General features: G+C 44.1%; 1 protein-coding gene across 1 annotated transcript in view; it reads right to left on the bottom strand.

Annotated features, from left to right (window-relative positions):
- The window catches only part of LOC110533341 (neuronal vesicle trafficking-associated protein 2), a 46,272-nt gene extending 33,961 nt beyond the window's left edge, over window positions 1-12,311 (bottom strand). The window contains exons 1-3 of the mRNA XM_036989699.2: window positions 11,568-12,311; window positions 10,921-11,087; window positions 2,195-2,311 (exon numbers count right to left, since the gene is read on the bottom strand). Of these exons, the coding sequence (XP_036845594.1) occupies window positions 2,195-2,311; window positions 10,921-11,049 (246 nt within the window). The 5' untranslated portion in view covers window positions 11,050-11,087; window positions 11,568-12,311. The remainder of the gene's footprint in view (window positions 1-2,194; window positions 2,312-10,920; window positions 11,088-11,567) is intronic.
- Between the last annotated feature and the right edge of the window lie 8,524 nt (window positions 12,312-20,835).

Below are 20,835 nucleotides of genomic sequence, written 5' to 3'. Positions count from 1 at the left end.
ACTTCAACTATGACAGACAAAATGAGAAAAAAAATCCAGAAAATCACATTGTAGGATTTTTAATGAATTTATTTGCATATTATGGTGGAAAATAGCTATTTGGTCAATAACAAAAGTTAATCTCAATACTTTGTTATATACCCTTTGTTGGTAATGACAGAGGTCAAACGTTTTCTGTAAGTCTTCACAAGGTTTTCACACACTGTTGCTGGTATTTTGGCCCATTCCTCCATGCAGATCTCCTCTAGAGCAGTGATGTTTTTGGGCTGTTGCTGAGCAACACGGACTTTCAACTCCCTCCAAAGATTTTCTATGGGGTTGAGATCTGGAGACTGGCTAGGCCACCTCAGGACCTTCAAATGCTTCTTACGAAGCCACTCCTTTGTTGCCCAGGCTGTGTGTTTGGGATCATTGTCATGCTGAAAGACCCAGCCACGTTTCATCTTCAATGCCCTTGCTGATGGAAGGAGGTTTTCACTCAAAATCTCACGATACATGGCCCCATTCATTCTTTCCTTTACACGGATCAGTCGTCCTGGTCCCTTTGCAGAAAAACAGCCCCAAAGCATGATGTTTCCACCCGCATGCTTCACAGTAGGTATGGTGTTCTTTGGATGCAACTCAGCATTCTTTGTCCTCCAAACACGACGAGTTGAGTTTTGACCAAAAAGTTATATTTTGGTTTCATCTGACCATATGACATTCTCACAATCTTCTTCTGGATCATCCAAATGCTCTCTAGCAAACTTCAGACGGGCCTGGACATGTACTGGCTTAAGCAGGGGGACACGTCTGGCACTGCAGGATTTGAGTCCCTGGCGGCGTAGTGTGTTACTGATGGTAGGCTTTGTTACTTTGGTCCCAGCTCTCTGAAGGTCATTCACTATGTCCCCCCGTGTGGTTCTGGGATTTTTGCTCACCGTTCTTGTGATCATTTTGACCCCACGGGGTGAGATCCTGCGTGGAGCCCCAGATCGAGGGAGATTATCAGTGGTCTTGTATGTCTTCCAATTCCTAATAATTGCTCCCACAGTTGATTTCTTCAAACCAAGCTGTTTACCGATTGCAGATTCAGTCTTCCCAGCCTGGTGCAGGTCTACAATTTTGTTTCTGGTGTCCTTGGACCGCTCTTTGGTCTTGGCCATAGTGGAGTTTGGAGTGTGACTGTTTGAGGTTGTGGACAGGTGTCTTTTATACTGATAACAAGTTCAAACAGGTGCCATTAATACAGGTAACGAGTGGAGGACAGAGGAGCCTCTTAAAGAAGAAGTTACAGGTCTGTGAAAGCCAGAAATCTTGCTTGTTTGTAGGTGACCAAATACTTATTTTCCACCATAATTTGCTAATAAATTCATTAAAAATCCTACAATGTGATTTTCTGGATTTTTTTTCTCATTTTGTCTGTCATAGTTGAAGTGTACCTATGATGAAAATTACAGGCCTCTCATCTTTTTAAGTGGGAAAACTTGCACAATTGGTGGCTGACTAAATACTTTTTTGCCCCACTGTATAGTATGGGCACCTAAGTATATTGATAATATCATATTGTGAGGTCCCTGGCAATTCCCAGCCCTAGACCTCACTCTCAGGACTGTATAAGACATTGCAGCCCATTGATTTGATGTGCCGAGGGAACAATGACCACTGCTATTGAGGCTAATGAAAGCAGAGCATGTGTTAACTATGGATGAGGTCAATCCATTTCACTCTACGGTCTGGATCTCCTCTCACTGTTAGTGACAGAGCTGCTCTATAAGAAACTGCAGGTCCATTTCAATTTCAACCTGGGTATCTACTTTGTATGTTAATAATGTGTAATAAATCTAGAAGAAACATCCAGTATGTCTCAGGTACTGTGGATCACACACTGTTATATTCACACGGACATTTCAGCTTGCTAGCTCAAGTACTACAGAGATTCTCATGAGCTTATGCGTGAGATCTGGCTACCATGACAACCCAATTACCATTGTGTTCCCTGTACAGCTCCTAAGGAATCCTAAGGAACTTACATCTGCATCCGTGAAGTCGATACATTCCCAAAGATAACTCCTCAGGAACACTATATGTGCTGAAAGGAGCGGAATTCTAATATTAACAACGCTAGCGGGCAGCAACGTAGCAACGTAGCATCTTAGCGCTGAGGGAAGAGTTGGTCTGTCTCAGTGAATTAAGAAATTAACTTTCAGAGTACCTTGAGTCTCTCTGACACTCCATCAGTGAAGCTGATGGTAAACTCCTCCACCTTGGGCACCTTCATCTTGGATTTCTTCTGGTCCGTCTGGTACTCAGTCCGTGTCTTCACCACCACCTACAGAGAAATGAGAGGGCAAAACACAGTCAGTTACAGTGACACAGCAAAAAAATGTCCCTTAGGGGTTAGCTGGACTTCAGATAGACAGAGCCATCATACCGCGCAGTCTTACTCTTACGTCATCACCGTGTTATGTCATCACTGTGTTATCTATTCAAGGGCAGAGAGAGAAACATAAAAACTCTAACCTCTGTCTCTGCCAAGCAACTGTCAGGGGTTGGCTATTTTAGGCACTGGCCTGTATGATGCACCCCAATCAGAACCAATCCACTCTCTTTTAACACGATGTAGAGGAACAGAGAGTTGGGTAAGCAGAGGCCTGTCCCAGTAATGTCACTCTGCCATTCTTCACTGAAATTGGCTCAGAATAGCAGTCAAAACACAGAGGGGGAGAGAGAGATAAAAATGTGCACGTGATTACATCCTGAGTGCTCCCGAGTGGCGCAGCGGTTTAAGGCACTGCATCTCACTGCTAGAGGCGTCACTACAGACCCTGGTTCGATCCCGGGCTGTATCACAACCTTCTTAACTGACTTGCCTAGTCAAATAAAGGATCAATTAAAAATGTAAAAACATCCAGGTGAGCCTCATTGTGCTGCTTGTATGAAAGTCACATTGAAGATTTCATCAGAAAGTATACTCTGCAGTAAATGACTAATGAATTCAGCACATTGTACTGCTGGTTCCTTATCACTGGTACAGGCCACTGTGACTGTACTGCTGGTTCCTTATCACTGGTACAGGCCACTGGGACTGTACTGCTGGTTCCTTATCACTGGTACAGGCCACTGTGACTGTACTGCTGGTTCCTTATCACTGGTACAGGCCACTGTGACTGTACTGCTGGTTCCTTATCACTGGTACAGGCCACTGTGACTGTACTGCTGGTTCCTTATCACTGGTACAGGCCACTGTGACTGTACTGCTGGTTCCTTATCACTGGTACAGGCCACTGTGACTGTACTGTTCCTCTCAGATATCCATCTGCAGACACTCTTCCCCTGGACCTCTCTAACTTGACAAATTACAGGAACTGAATGGCGCTAGCGCTTCCAATAATAGGACCAAATAATTGTACCTTCCACAAACCGTTGGTACCTCCTCTCTCCACAGCACAACCTGGAATTAACGGCATTATATTGTCCTGAAGTCTCCAAGAGACTCAGCTACTTGCCCTGAACTCTGCAATTACAGCCTCTCTAACTTCTTCCCCCATCATGTTGACATTTCATTTCCCCCCTGAAATACCAGGCTGTCTGCACCCCATGCCTCTCTGTCTTTTTTTAGAGACACTGTTATCATTACCACTGGCATTTCATTTCTCATTCATGGGGAAAAAGCAATATGTACGCTACCCTTGGGTGAGGACATGCAGTTCCCCAGGTACAGTAGGTCATCCTAGGAGCTCCACTGAGTCAGATAATCAAACGGACTGTATTTGCATTATAATTTACCTACATTGGGGAAAAAAGTATTTAGTCAGCCACCAATTGTGCAAGTTCTCCCACTTAAAAAGATGAGAGAGGCCTGTAATTTCCATCATAGTACACTTCAACTATGACAGACAAAATTAGGAAAAAAAATCCAGAAATCACATTGTAGGATTTTTTATGAATGTACTTGCAAATTATGGTGGAAAATAAGTATTTGGTCATAACAAAAGTTTATCTCAATACTTTGTTATATACTCTTTTTTGGCAATGACACAGGTCAAACGTTTCTGTAAGTCTTCACAAGGTTTTCACACACTGTTGCTGGTATTTTGGCCCATTCCTCAATGCAGATCTCCTCTAGAGCAGTGATGCTTTGAGGATGTTGCTGGGCAACAAGGACTTTCAACTCTCTCCAAAGATTTTCTATAGGGTTGAGATCTGGAGACTGGCTAGGCCACTCCAGGACCTTGAAATGCTTCTTACAAAGCCACTCCTTCGTTGCCCGGGCGGTGTGTTTGGGATCATTGTCATGCTGAAAGACCCAGCCACGTTTCATCTTCAATGCCCTTGCTGATGGAAGGAGGTTTTCACTCAAAATCTCACGATACATGGCCCCATTCATTCTTTCCTTTACACGAATCAGTCGTCCCGTTCCCTTTGCAGAAAAACAGCCCCAAAGCATGATGTTTCCAACCCCATGCTTCACAGTAGGTATGGTGTTCTTTGGATGCAACTCAGTATTCTTTGTCCTCCAAACACGACGAGTTGAGTTTTTACCAAAAAGTTATATTTTGGTTTCATCTGACCATATGACATTCTCCCAATCTTCTTCTGGATCATCCAAATGCTCTCTAGCAAACTTCAGACGGGCCTGGACATGTACTGGCTTAAGCAGGGGGACACGTCTGGCACTGCAGGATTTGAGTCCCTGGCGGCATAATGTGTTACTGATGGTAGGCTTTGTTACTTTGGTCCCAGCTCTCTGCAGGTCATTCACTAGGTCCCCCCGTGTGGTTCTGGGATTTTTGCCCACCGTTCTTGTGATCATTTTCACCCCACGGGGTGAGATCTTGCGTGGAGCCCCAGATCGAGGGAGATTATCAGTGGTCTTGTATGTCTTCCATTTCCTAATAATTGCTCCCACAGTTGATTTCTTCAAACCAAGCTGCTTACCTATTGCAGATTCAGTCTTCCCAGCCTGGTGCAGGTCTACAATTTTGTTTCTGGTGTCCTTGGACCGCTCTTTGGTCTTGGCCATAGTGGAGTTTGGAGTGTGACTGTTTGAGGTTGTGGACAGGTGTCTTTTAAACTGATAACAAGTTCAAACAGGTGCCATTAATACAGGTAACGATTGGAGGACAGAGGAGCCTCTTAAAGAAGAAGTTACAGGTCTGTGAGAGCCAGAAATCTTGCTTGCTTGTAGGTGACCAAATACTTATTTTCCACCATAATTTGCAAATAAATTCATTAAAAAATCCCTACAATGTGATTTCTGGATTTTTCTTTCTCATTTTGTCTGTCATAGTTGAAGTGTACCTATGATGAAAATTACAGGTCTTTCTCATCTTTTTAAGTGGGAGAACTTGCACAATTGGTGGCTGACTAAATACTTTTTTTGCCCCACTGTACATCAAAAGGCTGATAATAAGATTACAGAGAGATTGTTGTCTAATCCTAGAACAGGATCACATTTTATGTCATTATATGGATACGTCCCAAATGGCACCCTATTCCCTATTTAGTGCACTACTTTTAGGGATAGGGTCCTAGTCAAAGTAGTGAACCAAATAGGGAATAGGCTACCATTTGGGACACACCCAATGACTTCCTGTCTGAATAATGCACATGAATGACTGCATCACTGCTACAAGGAATAAGGAGGTGAAACTCCAAAGAAACTCAAAATAATAAACCTACCAAGATAATAAGACTAGCAAGATAACAAAAAAAAAGTCCCCAAATATGGTCTTTACATATTCTGCTAGATTCTCCTTTATGCTTTGGTGTGTACACTTTTCTAAGAAACACTGCAGTTATTCTGAGAGGAAACTCCAGGTGAGTATTAGATGACCCACTTGCACAGTCACAACATGGCATCCCTCATCCAATAACCAACAAGCTCTTAGATGTTTGGGCCAAGTGATGGGTCATCCAGCTCACCCTGTAAAACAGCAGCTTTTTCTCAAAGAAGTGCAATCAAAGGCTTGGCCTGGGGCCTGAATTCTTATGAAAACGATTGATTCAAAGTGCTGCATGTACCACCCTTCATTACACTCCACAGCTCAGTTACTCTGCTGGTTTCCCACCCAATCAAGATATTGGAGACCCTGCGGCCTGCAGGCACGTCACTGGCCATCCAGATGGGATCAGGTCTAATTCCTCTCAGCACTGACCCACAGAGAATTTTGTTTCCCTGGCCTGTTTGTTCCCCTGTCTAGCCCTGTGTAGCCCTGTCCAGCCCTGTGTAGCCCTGTCCAGCCCTGTGTAGCCCTGTCCAGCCCTGTCCAGCCCTGTGTAGCCCTGTCCAGCCCTGTCTAGACCTGTCTAGCCCTGTCCAGCCCTGTCCAGCCCTGTCTAGCCCTGTCTAGCCCTGTGTAGCCCTGTCTAGCCCTGTGTAGCCCTGTCTAGCCCTGTGTAGCCCTGTCCAGCCCTGTGTAGCCCTGGCTAGCCCTATGTAGCCCTGTCTAGCTCTGTGTAGCCCTGTCCAGCCCTGTCTAGCCCTGTGTAGCCCTGTGATGCCCTGTCTAGCTCTGTGTAGCCCTGGCCAATCCTGTCTAGCTATGTCTAGCCCTGTCCAGCCCTGTGTAGTCGTGCTAAGCCCTGTGTAGCTCTGTGTAGTCCTGTCCAGCCCTGTGTAGTCCTGTCTAGCCCTGTATAGTCCTGTCCAGCCGTGCTTAGCCCTGTGTAGTCCTGTCCAGCCCTGTGTAGCTTTGTGTAGTCCTGTCCAGCCCTGTGTAGCTCTGTGTAGTCCTGTCCAGCCCTGTATAGTCCTGTCCAGCCGTGCTAAGCCCTGTGTAGCTCTGTGTAGTCCTGTCTAGCCCTGTATAGTCCTGTCCAGCCGTGCTTAGCCCTGTGTAGTCCTGTCCAGCCCTGTGTAGCTCTGTGTAGTCCTGTCCAGCCCTGTATAGTCCTGTCCAGCAGTGCTTAGCCCTGTGTAGCTCTGTGTAGTCCTGTCCAGCCCTGTGTAGCCCTGTGTAGCTCTGTGTAGTCCTTTCCAGCCCTGTGTAGCTCTGTGTAGTCCTGTCCAGCCCTGTATAGTCCTGTCCAGCCGTGCTAAGCCCTGTGTAGCTCTGTGTAGTCCTGTCCAGCCCTGTATAGTCCAGGCCAGCCATGTCTAGCCCTGTATAGTCCTGTCCAGCCGTGCTTAGCCCTGTATAGTCCTGTCCAGCCGTGCTAAGCCCTGTGTAGTCCTGTCCAGCCCTGTGTAGTCCTGTCCAGCCCTGTGTAGCTCTGTGTAGTCCTGTCCAGCCCTGTATAGTCCTGTCCAGCCGTGCTTAGCCCTGTGTAACTCTGTGTAGTCCTGTCCAGCCCTGTATAGTCCTGTCCAGCCGTGCTTAGCCCTGTGTAGCTCTGTGTAGTCCTGTCCAGTCCTGTGTAGCCCTGTGTAGCTCTGTGTAGTCCTTTCCAGCCCTGTGTAGCTCTGTGTAGTCCTGTCCAGCCCTGTATAGTCCTGTCCAGCCGTGCTTAGCCCTGTGTAGCTCTGTGTAGTCCTGTCCAGTCCTGTGTAGCCCTGTGCAGCCCTGTGCAGCCCTGGTTAGACTTAGAGGGATATCAACAGCTGTAGCTCCCTGGTAACTCCTCCAACACATGATGACAGAATAGACTCAACCCCACCGTGTTTTGAGTTATGTTTGAAGGTACAATGTAAATGCCCTTTAGACCTCTAGGCCACTCTCTGTAATAATATCCATAGAGGGTGTCATGGTTGACTTTCACTTCCATCTATTTCAGTCATTGTTTTATATTCACCTGATAAACGGTGACATTTTGCTGCGAAAAGGAAGAATCATTTGATTTTCTTTTTTGTTATTGTCCACATGTAGCTTGTTTTTGGTCCCAGGTTCAGCAATGGCTGAAGAATTGCAACATTTACCTGGAGTTAACTCTGCGAATAGCACTGCTGGGTGATGTGAAAAGTCATAGTCAATCGATCAATAGTATAATAATACTCTTACCTAAAATGTGTATCTTTAATTTACAATCTGTAGAAAACTACGAGAATAGAAAGGTTCAGAACTTTTGTGAAACATCACAGAACACTTGAGCAATATATGGCAAATATAAATTAAATGATGTTCAGAGATAGATGGGAGGTGTTGAGGGGAGCTGAAGGGTGGGACTGGATGGTGTTCAGAGATAGATGGGAGGTGTTGAGGGGAGCTGAAGGGTGGGACTGGATGGTGTTCAGAGATAGATGGGAGGTGTTGAGGGGAGCTGAAGGGTGGGACTGGATGGTGTTCAGAGATAGATGGGAGGTGTTGAGGGGAGCTGAAGGGTGGGACTGGATGATGTTCAGAGATAGATGGGAGGTGTTGAGGGGAGCTGAAGGGTGGGACTGGATGATGTTCAGAGATAGATGGGAGGTGTTGAGGGGAGCTGAAGGGTGGGACTGGATGGTGTTCAGAGATAGATGGGAGGTGTTGAGGGGAGCTGAAGGGTGGGACTGGATGGTGTTCAGAGATAGATGGGAGGTGTTGAGGGGAGCTGAAGGGTGGGACTGGATGGTGTTCAGAGATAGATGGGAGGTGTTGAGGGGAGCTGAAGGGTGGGACTGGATGGTGTTCAGAGATAGATGGGAGGTGTTGAGGGGAGCTGAAGGATGGGACTGGATGGTGTTCAGAGATAGATGGGAGGTGTTGAGGGGAGCTGAAGGGTGGGACTGGATGGTGTTCAGAGATAGATGGGAGGTGTTGAGGGGAGCTGAAGGGTGGGACTGGATGGTGTTCAGAGATAGATGGGAGGTGTTGAGGGGAGCTGAAGGGTGGGACTAAAGACAAATAAAAGATAATTAATGTAAAATATACTGCGTCCATGAAATGTATATGGCACAGGAGGTTGGTGGCACCGTAATTGAGGAGGACAGGCTCGTGGTAATGGCTGGAGCGGAATTGGTGGAATGGTATCAAATACATCAAACACATGGTTTCCATATGTTTGATGCCATTCCATTCGCTCCGTTCCAGCGAGTCATTACTATGAGCCGTCCTCCCCGCAGCAGCCTCCACTGTTATTTAGTATGTATAAACTGGAAGTAGAAGCCTAAGTGTTGTTGTCCATTAGTTTACTCCAATTAGGGGAGGGGTGGTAGGGTTAGGGGAAAATAATAAAGGAAAACATATTAAATATATTTAAAATAATATCTATATTTATAAACAAAATATATATGGTGGATTGTAAATAATGCAGACAATTACATTGATAGACACTGCAATCTATCTGCAATGTTAAAGCTGATCCACCCCATAAAAATACATTATTTCCGTATAACATACAGCCACGAATCTCTGAGAAAACATGGTAACATCACCTCAGGCTAGGGAGGTTTTTAACCAGACGGTGAACATGGAATCTAGGGAATGCAGCAGAATGTGAACTGTACCCAGAGCTATGCATCATCTGTAGCCCAACAAGACTACACTGTGTCTAGTCTACACACACCACTGCCCTCCAGAGCTCTGAGAGCCTGCCTAGACCACCTCTCAATCTCTGTCAGGAACGAACTAGATACTAGAATGACAGCGCTTTGAGGGGAATCTGGAGACATTGATGTCCATTATTCATAGAGACAACAAAGACTATTCAAACCCTCTGATGTCATGTCATGTAATTTCATGTCATTTTCACTGTTCGGGAAACACAGGACCACTGTAAACACATTATGAAATGAGTCTTCACTGCATTGTTTCAAATGTCAATAATTTTCCATTAAAATAAATAACTCAACTGCATTTTCCAAGGCTGTATGCAAAGTAGAGTCTTCATATTTTTTCTAGTTATCCAACCACCCTGGGGAAATGTATTGGCATGGTACCTAGTCCACTTCAACAACTCCATCTCCAAACAACCAGCAATTATGTACTTATCCATTTTGACATGTTCTCTAAAGCAGCTGTTCCCGTAATCACAGCCCAATAGCACTGCTCTTGACCCATTTTGACCCTCTGAATGGTATATCTTATATGACACTTGAGAGGCATGAATCAACGCATTGAAAATTCTGAATGGTGCTCCGTCTCCCCAGAGTCTCCCTTTATAACACTGTTGTGGAAGGAGAGGCTGGACCTGCTATTGTGACCCTGCCCCCCTAGTGAAATATGACACAGGGCTCTTTTGTAATGCTGCAAGTCTGTGTGGAGTGACAGGCCACTCCAGTTAGCAGGTGTACTGGGAGATTGTGCCTTCAACAGCAGAATACAAGACGAGGGCTGAAGCACCACTCTGCAAAAGTGTCACGGTTCTTCTCCTAATGGTTACTATAGAGTGACGGGCTCGGCCTGCATGGGGCCACGGGCCCTGCTGTGCTGTCGATCAAATAAACCAAGAGCCAGCCTCATGATCAGCTGGGAGCTGACAAATAAATCACAGAGAGAGGACAGTTATTTCTTTACATCCTCAATGTCAAATTAATATCAGCATTCCCTGCTGAAGTAAAACATGAATGAAATGACATCAGCAGATATGCCTTGTGACAACACAACAAAGGACCTGTCCTTCACTCCTATGAACATGTTTAAAAAAACTGCTGCGTTCATATGGAGAACACTAGCCGATCAGCTGTTATGATTGAAAATCCCTTCAAAGTAAGATTCAATTATATGCATTATTAAACAATTACAAATAGCATTACTCATATCAATCATATCAATCACATTCAGTTCAGTGATTCATGCATCATCATTCTGTGTAATAAGCAGCAGAAGTCGTCAGTGCTGGACCCAAAAAATAAACCCTCTTGTCAAAGTAAATTAGAGATTTACATGTTTGCTGGCTTCCTTGAATGGAACATGTACATCCCAGTTATACACCTGCTTCCTTAATAGGTGCTTTAAACAAAGGAAGCAAGAGGGCAATTGAGATGACAGAAAGATGGGATTTCTGTTCAATTACGTAATGGCAATGGCAATAAATCATGGAGTGAGTCGGAGAGCAGAGCAGACAGATAGTCCATTTTACCTTGTCTGGGGCTCCATACTGGAGGTTACCGACGTCCAGAGGGGTGATGAGCGGCACGTTTTGGAAACCATCCTCCACACTGACCGGTTTAGCGCCTTTGTCTTCTAGATTGCTCCCCAGTTTAACCATCTTTACTAATAGAAAATAGTACACTTCTCAAGCAGATGCTGTAAATATAACAAAAACTATGTTAGTTCATTGTTCGTGTGTCATTTATTAAACAATAAAACATCAACTGACCACGCAAATCGATACGTTTGTTATTTAATCCAACCAAGTTTATTTAAACATTTAAATGACCTACATTTGGATTTCAACTTTAACTTCATAATAACATCAAATATTGTAACAGGGTAATAAGACGCTATGAAACCCCGTTTAATTATTCAACATATTTGATAAATTAAATACGTGGGTGTGCAGGCTAACTTGAGATATCATTTCCCCCATCTAATGTATCAAAATGAATATATTATATATTTTAAAAAGGTGGAAAATCACCTTTTCCAACGCCATGCAGCAGGCATCAAAATAAATACTATGTTATCGGGCTATGTTCATAGGGCTACACCTGCAGTAACCTAGCCTAGACTACTTCGTCCTTAGCGTCCAAAAACAGAATATGTCAAATAAAAACATCTACTTACGATGGACACACTTCTATAAATCCTTTTTCGTTTCTTCGTCTGCTGTTTTGTAGGCTACTATCTAAGACGCGAGGCAAGGAACGCAGATGCAGGCAGACCGGGCTAAAACGCAATCAAAGCTTGGTGGTGCTGATGCGAGAAAGTAGGCAGAGACTAGCAGATTACATAGGCAGCCCAGCCCCCAAACCCAAACACTGCCTCCTCACTTTATACTTGCAAACGGCACCACTAGGTGGATTTTTGAATGAAATCCCACATTTGTTTTGGCCGATTTGAATAAAACCACAAACCTCACTAAAATGTATTTTCTTAGTCTTTATCGCCATCTAGGGACCTGACGCTATAACTGTGCGGCAGGGTTGGGTAGTAACGGATTACATGTTTCGGGATAGCTAAATGAAGTAACTGTAATCAACCCGGATTATAAAAAAAAAAAAATCGAATCGGATTACAGTAAATAATCCGCCCAACATTTACGGTGCATGTCTGTATCTCTCCCCCTGCATAAAAACATTGCCATCTCTATAAAACTGCCTTCACATCATCTAGTAACTTTGTAAATAACAGCATATGACTGGAGAAATCCACTTGAACGCCAATTCAATTGATAATTACAAGTGGGAAACTCATCTATCATCCCCGTTCTCCCCATGCACATCTGTGACGTAATTTGTCAACAAAAAAAGACATTAAGCATGGCGGCGTCATCAGCAGTAGTTTATTGATTCTGTTCATCTTCCTTTTGATTTAGAAAGTGAAAGCAGCTCTGGATATACTTTTCGTCGGCCAAAAAAGAGCAAAACACTTACAAACCTTCTAATGACCACCATGTTTGATGGTATTTCCCAGTTCAAAACGTGAAAGCACACAACTCGTATTTACGACTTCGCAACTGGTAATTACCACATTCCCACTTGGTTAGAAAGTAGAACTGAGGAGCAGTTAAGTATAACTGAGGAGAAATAACATTAAAATTGACATTGCCAGTGCCGTTTCTAGACATAAACGGCCACTTCAATAGTCATTGGCCTCAACTCAATGTACTGTTTAGTTAGGATTGATAGTAGGACAGTTTTCGTCTTGTTATGTCAGTCGCTGAAGTTAACTCAATTAGCCCATGTCAGCTAACATTAGTCTTGACAGCTATCTAAACCTTTTAATAATCATGGCCGAATTACTGACCGGGCACCCAAGCTACCTAGGCACCAACACCTCCAGGAGTACCCCATTGATTTAGTCACTCTCACTCAGATATCATATGAACATTGCATAAGACATGGCAAAATGTGTAGCATTGCAGGAAATTAGCTGTAAAACAGCAGTGTTCTCTCCGCCCCATGGCAAAATGAGTAGAATTGCATGAAATTAATTTTAAATCTGCTAAATGTTTTCTCTTCCCCATGAAAAAAAAATGGATTTACAGAAAATGTGCTTTAAAACTGCAACATTTTTTTCCACGCAATTAACGTTGAAGCCACACATTTTTCTCTCCACCACCAAGACGGGGCAGCTAAAATATCTTGTCCGCGAGATGGGGGGGGGGCCCACCAAAAATGCTAGAAATGGCCCTGGACATTGCAATCCAAAATCAGATGTTCAGATGTTAAAAGTTGTCTGATGTCAAGATGAGTCCATGTGCCAGATCTTCTATACACTGAGTATACCAAACATTAAGAACACCTTCCTAATATTGAGTTGTACCCCCTTTTGCCCTCATGAACTCGACATGGTGTCGAAAGCATTCCAGAGGGATGATGGTCCATGTTGACTCTAATGTTTCCCACAGTTGTGTCAAGTTGACTGGATGTCCTTTGAGTGGTGGACCGTTCTTGATACACACAGGAAACTGTTGAGCGTGAAAAACCCAGCAGCATTGCAGTTCTTGACACAAACCTGTGCGCCTGGCACCTACTACCACACCACGTTTAAAGGCACTTATATCTTGTCTTGCCTGATCATAATATATATTATAACTTAAACAACTTAAATAATTGAAATAATTGAAAATGTTAGCGGATGTTTTTTCTGTCTGTATGTACAGTGCATTCGGAAAGTACAGTGCCTTGCAAAAGTATTTATTCCCCTTGGCATTTTTCCTATTTCGTTGCGTTACAACCTGTCATTTATATTTATATTTATTTTTATTTCTTGTAATGGACATACACAAAATAGTCCAAATTGGTGAAGTGAAATGGAAAAAATAATTTGTTAAAAAGGAATCTGAAGGGGGAAAAAAAGGGAAAAGTGGTGCGTGTATATGAATTCACCTCCTTTGCTATGAAGCCCCTAAATAAGATCTGGTACAACCAATTACCTTCAGGAGTCACATACTTAGTTAAATAAAGTCCACCTGTGTGCAATCTAAGTGTCACATGACCTGTCACATAATCTCAGTATATATACACTTGTGCTGAAAGGCCCCAGAGTCTGCAACACCACTAAGCAAGAGGCACCACCAAGCAAGCGGCACCATGAAGACCAAGGAGCTCTCCAAACAGGACAGGGTCAAAGTTGTTGATAAGTACAGATCAGGGTTGGGTTATAAAAAAATATCAGAAACTTTGAGCATCCCACAGAGCGCCATGAAATCAATTATTAAAAAATAGAAAGAATATGGCACTACAACAAACCTGCCAAGAGAGGGCCGCCCACCAAAAATCACAGACCAGGCAAGGGGGGCATTAATCAGAGAGGCAACAAAGACAGAGACTGGATTATCTGTCCATAGGACCACTTTAAGTCGTACACTCCACAGAGCTGGGCTTTACGGAAGAGTGTCCAGAAAAAAAATACATTGCTTCATGAAAAAAATAAGCAAACACGTTTGGTGTTCGCCAAAAGGCATGTGGGAGACTCCCCAAACATATGGAAGAAGGTACTCTGGTCAGATGAGACTAGAATTTAGCTTTTTGGCCATCAAGGAAAATGCTATGTCTGGCACAAACCCAACACCTCTCATCACCCGAGAACACCATCCCCACAGTGAAGCATGGTGGTGGCAGCATCATGCTGTGGGGTTGTTTTTCATCAGCAGGGACTAGGAAACTGGTCAGAATTGAAGGAATGATGGATGGCGCTAAGTGTACAAGGAAATACAGGGAAATTCTTGAGGGAAACCTGTTTCAGTCTTCCAGTGATTTGAGACTGGGACGGAGGTTCACCTTCCAGCAGGACAATGACCCTAAGCATACTGCTAAAGCAACACTTGAGTGGTTTAAGGGGAACAAATTAAATGTCTTGGAATGGCCTAGTCAAAAGCCGAGACTTCAATCCAGTCGAGAATCTGTGGTATGACTTAAAGATTGCTGTACACCAGCGGAACCCATCCAACTTGAAGGAGCTGGAGCAGTTTTTCCTTGAAGAATGGGCAAAAATCCCAGTGGCTAGATGTGCCAAGCTTATAGAGACATACCCCAAGAGACTTGCAGCTGTAATTGCTGCAAAAGGTGGCTCTACAAAGTATTGACTTTGGGGGGAGGTGAAAAGTTATGCACGCTCAAGTTTTCTTATTTCTTGTTTGTTTCACAAGAAAAAATATTTTGCATCTTCAAAGTGGTAGGCATGTTGTATACATCAAATTAAACAAACCCCCAAAAAATCTATTTTAATTCCAGGTTGTAAAACAACAAAATAGGAAAAATACCACAGGGGTGAATACTGTCGTAAACCACTGTATTTCCCTCATCAATCTACACTCAGTACCCCATAATGACAAAGCAAAAACAGGTTTTTAGACATGTATAAGATGAGATGAGTAATATAAGTTGTGTAAACATTATTAAAGTGCCATTATTTAAAGTGAATAGTGATCAATTTCTTAATATTTATTTACATTTATTTAACTAGTCAGTTAAGAACAAATTCTTATTAACAATGACAGTCTCCCACGGAACAGTGGGGTAACTGCCTTGTTCAGAACGACAAATTTTTACCGTGTCAGCTCGGGGATTCAATCTAGAAACCTTTCAGTTACTGACCCAATGCTCTAACCACAGGGCTACCTGCCGCCCCGGCAGTGAAGTGACCAGCTTTGATGTACCTGTACTGACCTTGCCTTCTGGATGGTAGCGGGGTGAACAGGCTGTGGCTCAGGTGGTTGTTGTCCTTGATGATCTTTTTGGCCTTCCTGTGACATCGGGTGCTATAGTTGTCCTGGAGGGCAGGTAGTTTGCTCCTGGTGATGCGTTGTGCAGACCGCACAACCCTTTGGAGAACCTTACGATTAATGGCGGTGCAGTTGCCGTACCAGGCAGGGATACAGCCCGACAGGATGCTCTCAATTGTGCATCTGTAAAAGTTTGTGAGGGTTTTAGGTGACAAGCCAAATTTCTTCAGCCTCCCGAGGTTGGAGTGGCGCTGTTACACCTTCTTCACCACACTGTCTGTGTGGGTGTACCATTTCAGTTTGTCCGTGATGTGTACGCTGATGAACTTAACTTTCCACCTTCCTCACTACTGTCCTGTCGATGTGGATAGGGGGGTGCTCCCTCTGAAGTCCACGATCATCTCCTGAGTGAGAGGTTGTTTTCCTGACATCACACTCTGAGTGCCCTTACCTCCTCCCTGTAAGCTGTCTCGTCATTGTTGGTAATCAAGCCCACTACTGTTGTGTCATCATCACACTTGATGATTGAGTTGGAGGCGTGCATGGCCACACAGTCATGGGTAAACAGGGAGTACAGGAGAGGGCTGAGCACGCACCCTAGTGGGGCTCCAGTGTTGATGATCAGCAAAGTGAAGATGTTGTTTCCTACTTTCACCACCTGGGTGCGGCCCGTCAGAAAGTCCAGGACCCAAATGCACAGGGCGGTGTTGAGACCCAGGGCCTCAAGCTTAATGATGAGCTTGGAGGGTACTATGGTGTTGAATGCTGAGCTGTAGTCAATGAACAGCATTCTTGCATTGGTATTACTCTTTTCTAGATGGTATAGGGCAGTGTGCAATGTGATGGCAACTGCATCGTCTCTGGACCTGCTGGGGCGGTATGCAAACTGAAGTGGGTCTAGGGTGGCAGGTAAGGTGGAGGTGATATGAACCTTCACTAGTCTCTCAAAGCCACTCATGATGACAGATGTGAGTGCCACGGGGCAATAGTCATTTAGTTCAGTTATCTTTACCTTCTTGGGTAGCCTTGTTTTTACAATAAATAATCAATATTTCAACCGGATCATAGCTTTTTCAATAGGGGAGAGAGAAAGTCTGCTCCAAGCCATCCACTGATGCGATGTGATCCTTCTCGATAATTTTTCAGAATAAAAGCCTGAAACTATGTAATAAGGTCCCACAGTTGACACTGCATGTCAGAGCAAAAACCAAGCCATAAGGTCAAAGGAATTATCCGTAGAGCTCCAAGACAGGATTGTGTCAAGGCACAGATCTGGGGAAGGGTATCAAAATATGTCTGTAGATTTGAAGGTCCCCAAGAACACAGTGGCCTCCATCATTCTTAAATAGAATAAGTTTGTAACCACCAAGACTCTTTCGAGAGCTGGCTGCACAGCCAAACTGAGCAATCAGAGGACCCAATATTCACTCTGACAGATCTCCAGACTCCCTTAGTGGAGATGGGAGAACCTTCCAGAAGGACAACCATCTCTTTAGCACTCCACCAATCAGTCCTTTATAGTAGATTGGCCAGACGGAAGCCACTCCTCAGTAAAAGGCACATGACAGCTCACTTGGAGACAGCTCACATGACAGCTCACTTTCAGATCATAATAAACAAGATTCTCTGGACTGATGAAACTAAGTCTTTGGCCTGAATGCCAAGCGTCATGTCTGGAGGAAATCTTGCACCATCCCTATGGTGAAGTATGGGGTTGGCAGCATCAAGCTGTGGGGATGTTTGTCAGTGACAGGGACTGTGACTGGGAGACTAGTCAGGATCGAGGAAAAGATGAACGGAGCAAAGTACAGAGAGATCCTTGATGAAAACCTGCTCCAGAGCGCTCAGGACCTCAGACTGGGGTGAAGGTTCACCTTCCAACAGGACAACAGCCGTAAGCACACATCCAAGACAACGCAGGAGTGGTTTCGGGACAAATCTCTGAGTGTCCTTGAGTGGCCCAGCCAGAGCCCGGACTTGTACCCGATCGAACATCTCTGGAGAGACCTGAAAATAGCTGTGCAGCGACAGTCCCCATCCAACCTGACAGAGCTTGAGATGATCTGCAGGGAAGAATGGGAGAAACTCCCCAAATACAGGTGTGCCAAGCTTGTAGCGTCATACCCAAGAAGACTCTATGCTGTCATCGCTGCCAAAGGTGCTTCAACAAAATACTGAGTAAAGTGTCGGGAATACTTATGTAAATGTGAAATTTCAGTTTAAAAAAAAATATGCAAACATTTCTAAACCTGTTTTTGCTTTGTCATTATGGGGTATTGTGTGTAGATTGACGAGGGGGAAAAAAATATTTAATCCAGAATCCGTTTAGAATAAGACTGTAACAAAAGAAAATGTGGAAAAAGCCCAGCGGTCTGAATACTTCCAATGCACTGAATTCTTCACCAGTTTAGGACTGATCAGATAGACACGATACACACAGTGTTCAATAACCTAAGATGTACAATTCCTGTCCTATAGTACTGATTCTTATCAATGTTCTAACTGAGACAACATGCCCAGGGCAGAGGCCTTGCCTTCCTATGCATTTTACCAGACACCACGACCTAGCTGTGTTTACAGAGTGGTCCATTTCTCTGTGACCTTGTTACTGACTGCGACAGAGGCAGAGAGAGAGAGAGAGAAGCAGGCATCCGGTAGCAGAATGGATTGGCTCAGCAGAACCTTTGTCTCCCCTGTGAGATAGACAGGCGTTATGTCATCTGGGTCTTTCATCCAAGCCTTGTGTCACTAATATTCTATGCACACTTCCTGCAGCGGGATAGCCACGCAATGCCATCCAAAACTTTTTCTCTTGCATGACTTATTTGGATGATAGCAAGGTAATTAGATATCAGATGATTTTGTCTACATTGAAGAAAAACACTAGGGGAGAGTTGGGTTAGTTGAGCCACCCCTTGTTTCTAGGAAATCATGCACAAAAAGAGGTCATCAATTCATGGAGTCTGTAAAGGAAGAAACCACATACAAAAAAGTGGTAAGCAAAGTTAGTTAAAAAAAATATATATATTTTCACAAAGTCAAATGAATTTATTGTGTTAAAGGTTTCATGATGCTTGTTTCTAAACCAAAGTAGATTGTTTAAAGACTTTAATGCATCTGCTGGGGTCTCTGAAAGCTACAATATGAGATCCTAAAACTACATGACAGTACATCTTTGTAGCTGTGTGGGCTCATATAGTCAAAATGTTTGCCTTGGGTTAAATTGAGCCAATCACCACCATACCCCATTCAAATGATGATTGCAAAAATTATATGCATATTAACCATAAAAATGTCATAGTGCATTTGTATTGTTACATCGTGTATTAAAAGTAAAACAAGCAGGGGTCTAGCCCCCCCCCCCCCTTGAGGTTCTTGAGAAAGAAGCCAAGGAAGTGAGAGAAGTCCATATGAACAGCGGCAAGGGATGAAAGAATAAACTGAATGACACTGAAGATGTACATTAACAATAAAGACTATTAACATGTATCTGTGTGAAAGGGAGGCTATGACAGAGTAGCAGAGACACATCAGGTCTTATCTGATGACATGGAGTCTCAGCTTGATAAAGGGAGGCTATGATAGAGTAGCAGAGACACACCAGGTCTTATCTGATGACATGGAGTCAGTCTCAGCTTGATAAAGAGAGGCTATGATAGAGTAGCAGAGACACACCAGGTCTTATCTGATGACATGGAGTCTCAGCTTGATAAAGAGAGGCTATGATAGAGTAGCAGAGACACACCAGGTCTTATCTGATGACATGGAGTCTCAGCTTGATAAAGAGAGGCTATGATAGAGTAACAGAGACACACCAGGTCTTATCTGATGACATGGAGTCTCAGCTTGATAAAGAGAGGCTATGATAGAGTAACAGAGACACACCAGGTCTTATCTGATGACATGGAGTCTCAGCTTGATAAAGAGAGGCTATGATAGAGTAACAGAGACACACCAGGTCTTATCTGATGACATGGAGTCTCAGCTTGATTAACATATCAAGAATCTTACAGACCAGTTTCATGTGCTTTAGTAGCCTCAAATCCAGAGATCTTGCCTACGAATTGGCACATCAAAACAACATCCTTGTCCTGGACAATTGGTCAAGAAATGGAAGGGTAAGTGATAAAATTAAACCAAATCAAATGTTATTTGCCACATGTGCCGAATACAACATGTTTAGACTTTACCGTGAAATGCTTACTTACAAGCCCTTAACCAACAGTGCAGTTCAAGAGGAAGAAAATATTTACCAAGTACACTAAATAAAAAGTAATAATCAAAAGTAATACAATCAGAATAACAATAACGAGGCACCGGTACCGAGTCAGTGTGCAGGGGAACAGGCTAGGTAACCTGTACATGTAGGTGGGGGCAAAGTGACTATGCATAGATAACAAACAGCAAGTAGCAGCAGCATTGTCCGGTGGCGATTTTTCTGAATTGTTCAGCAGTCTAATGGCTTGGGAGTAGAAGCTATTGAGGAGCCATGTGGTCCTAGACTTGGCGCTCCGGTACCGCTCGCCGTGCGGTAGCAGAGAAAACAGTCTATAACTTGGGTGACTGGAGTCTCTGACAATTTTATGGGCTTTCCTCTGACACCGCCTATTATATAGGTCCTGGATGGCAGGACGCTTGGCCACAGTGATGTACTGGGCCGTTCGCACTACCCTCTGTAGCACCTTAAGGTCAGATGCTGAGCAGTTGCCATACCAGGCGGTGATGCAACCGGTCAGGATGCTCTCGATGGTGCAGCTGTAGAACCTAGTGAGGATCTGGGGACCCATGCCAAATCATTTCAGTCTCCTGAGGGGGAAAGGTTTTTGTGCCCTCTTCACGACTGTCTTGGTATGTTTGGACCATGATGGTGATGGTGATGTAGACACCAAGGAACTTGAAACTCTCGACCTGCTCCACTACAGCCCCGTTGATGTTAATGGGGGCTTTTTCGGCCCGCCTTTTCCTGTAGTCCATGATCAGCTCCTTTGTCTTGCTCACATTGAGGGAGAGGTTGTTGTCCTGGCACCACACTGGAAGTTCTCTGACCTCCTCCCTATAGGCCGTCTCATCGTTGTCGGTGATCAGGCCTACCACTGTTGTGTCGTCAGCAAACTTAATGATGGTGTTGGAGTCGTGTTTGGCCATGCAGCCGTGGGTGAACAG

This window comes from Oncorhynchus mykiss, chromosome 10 (assembly GCF_057628025.1).
Source record: "Oncorhynchus mykiss isolate SJ-2025 chromosome 10, ASM5762802v1, whole genome shotgun sequence".
Lineage (NCBI taxonomy): Eukaryota > Metazoa > Chordata > Actinopteri > Salmoniformes > Salmonidae > Oncorhynchus > Oncorhynchus mykiss.
This window is presented reverse-complemented; position numbering and strand designations above follow the sequence as displayed.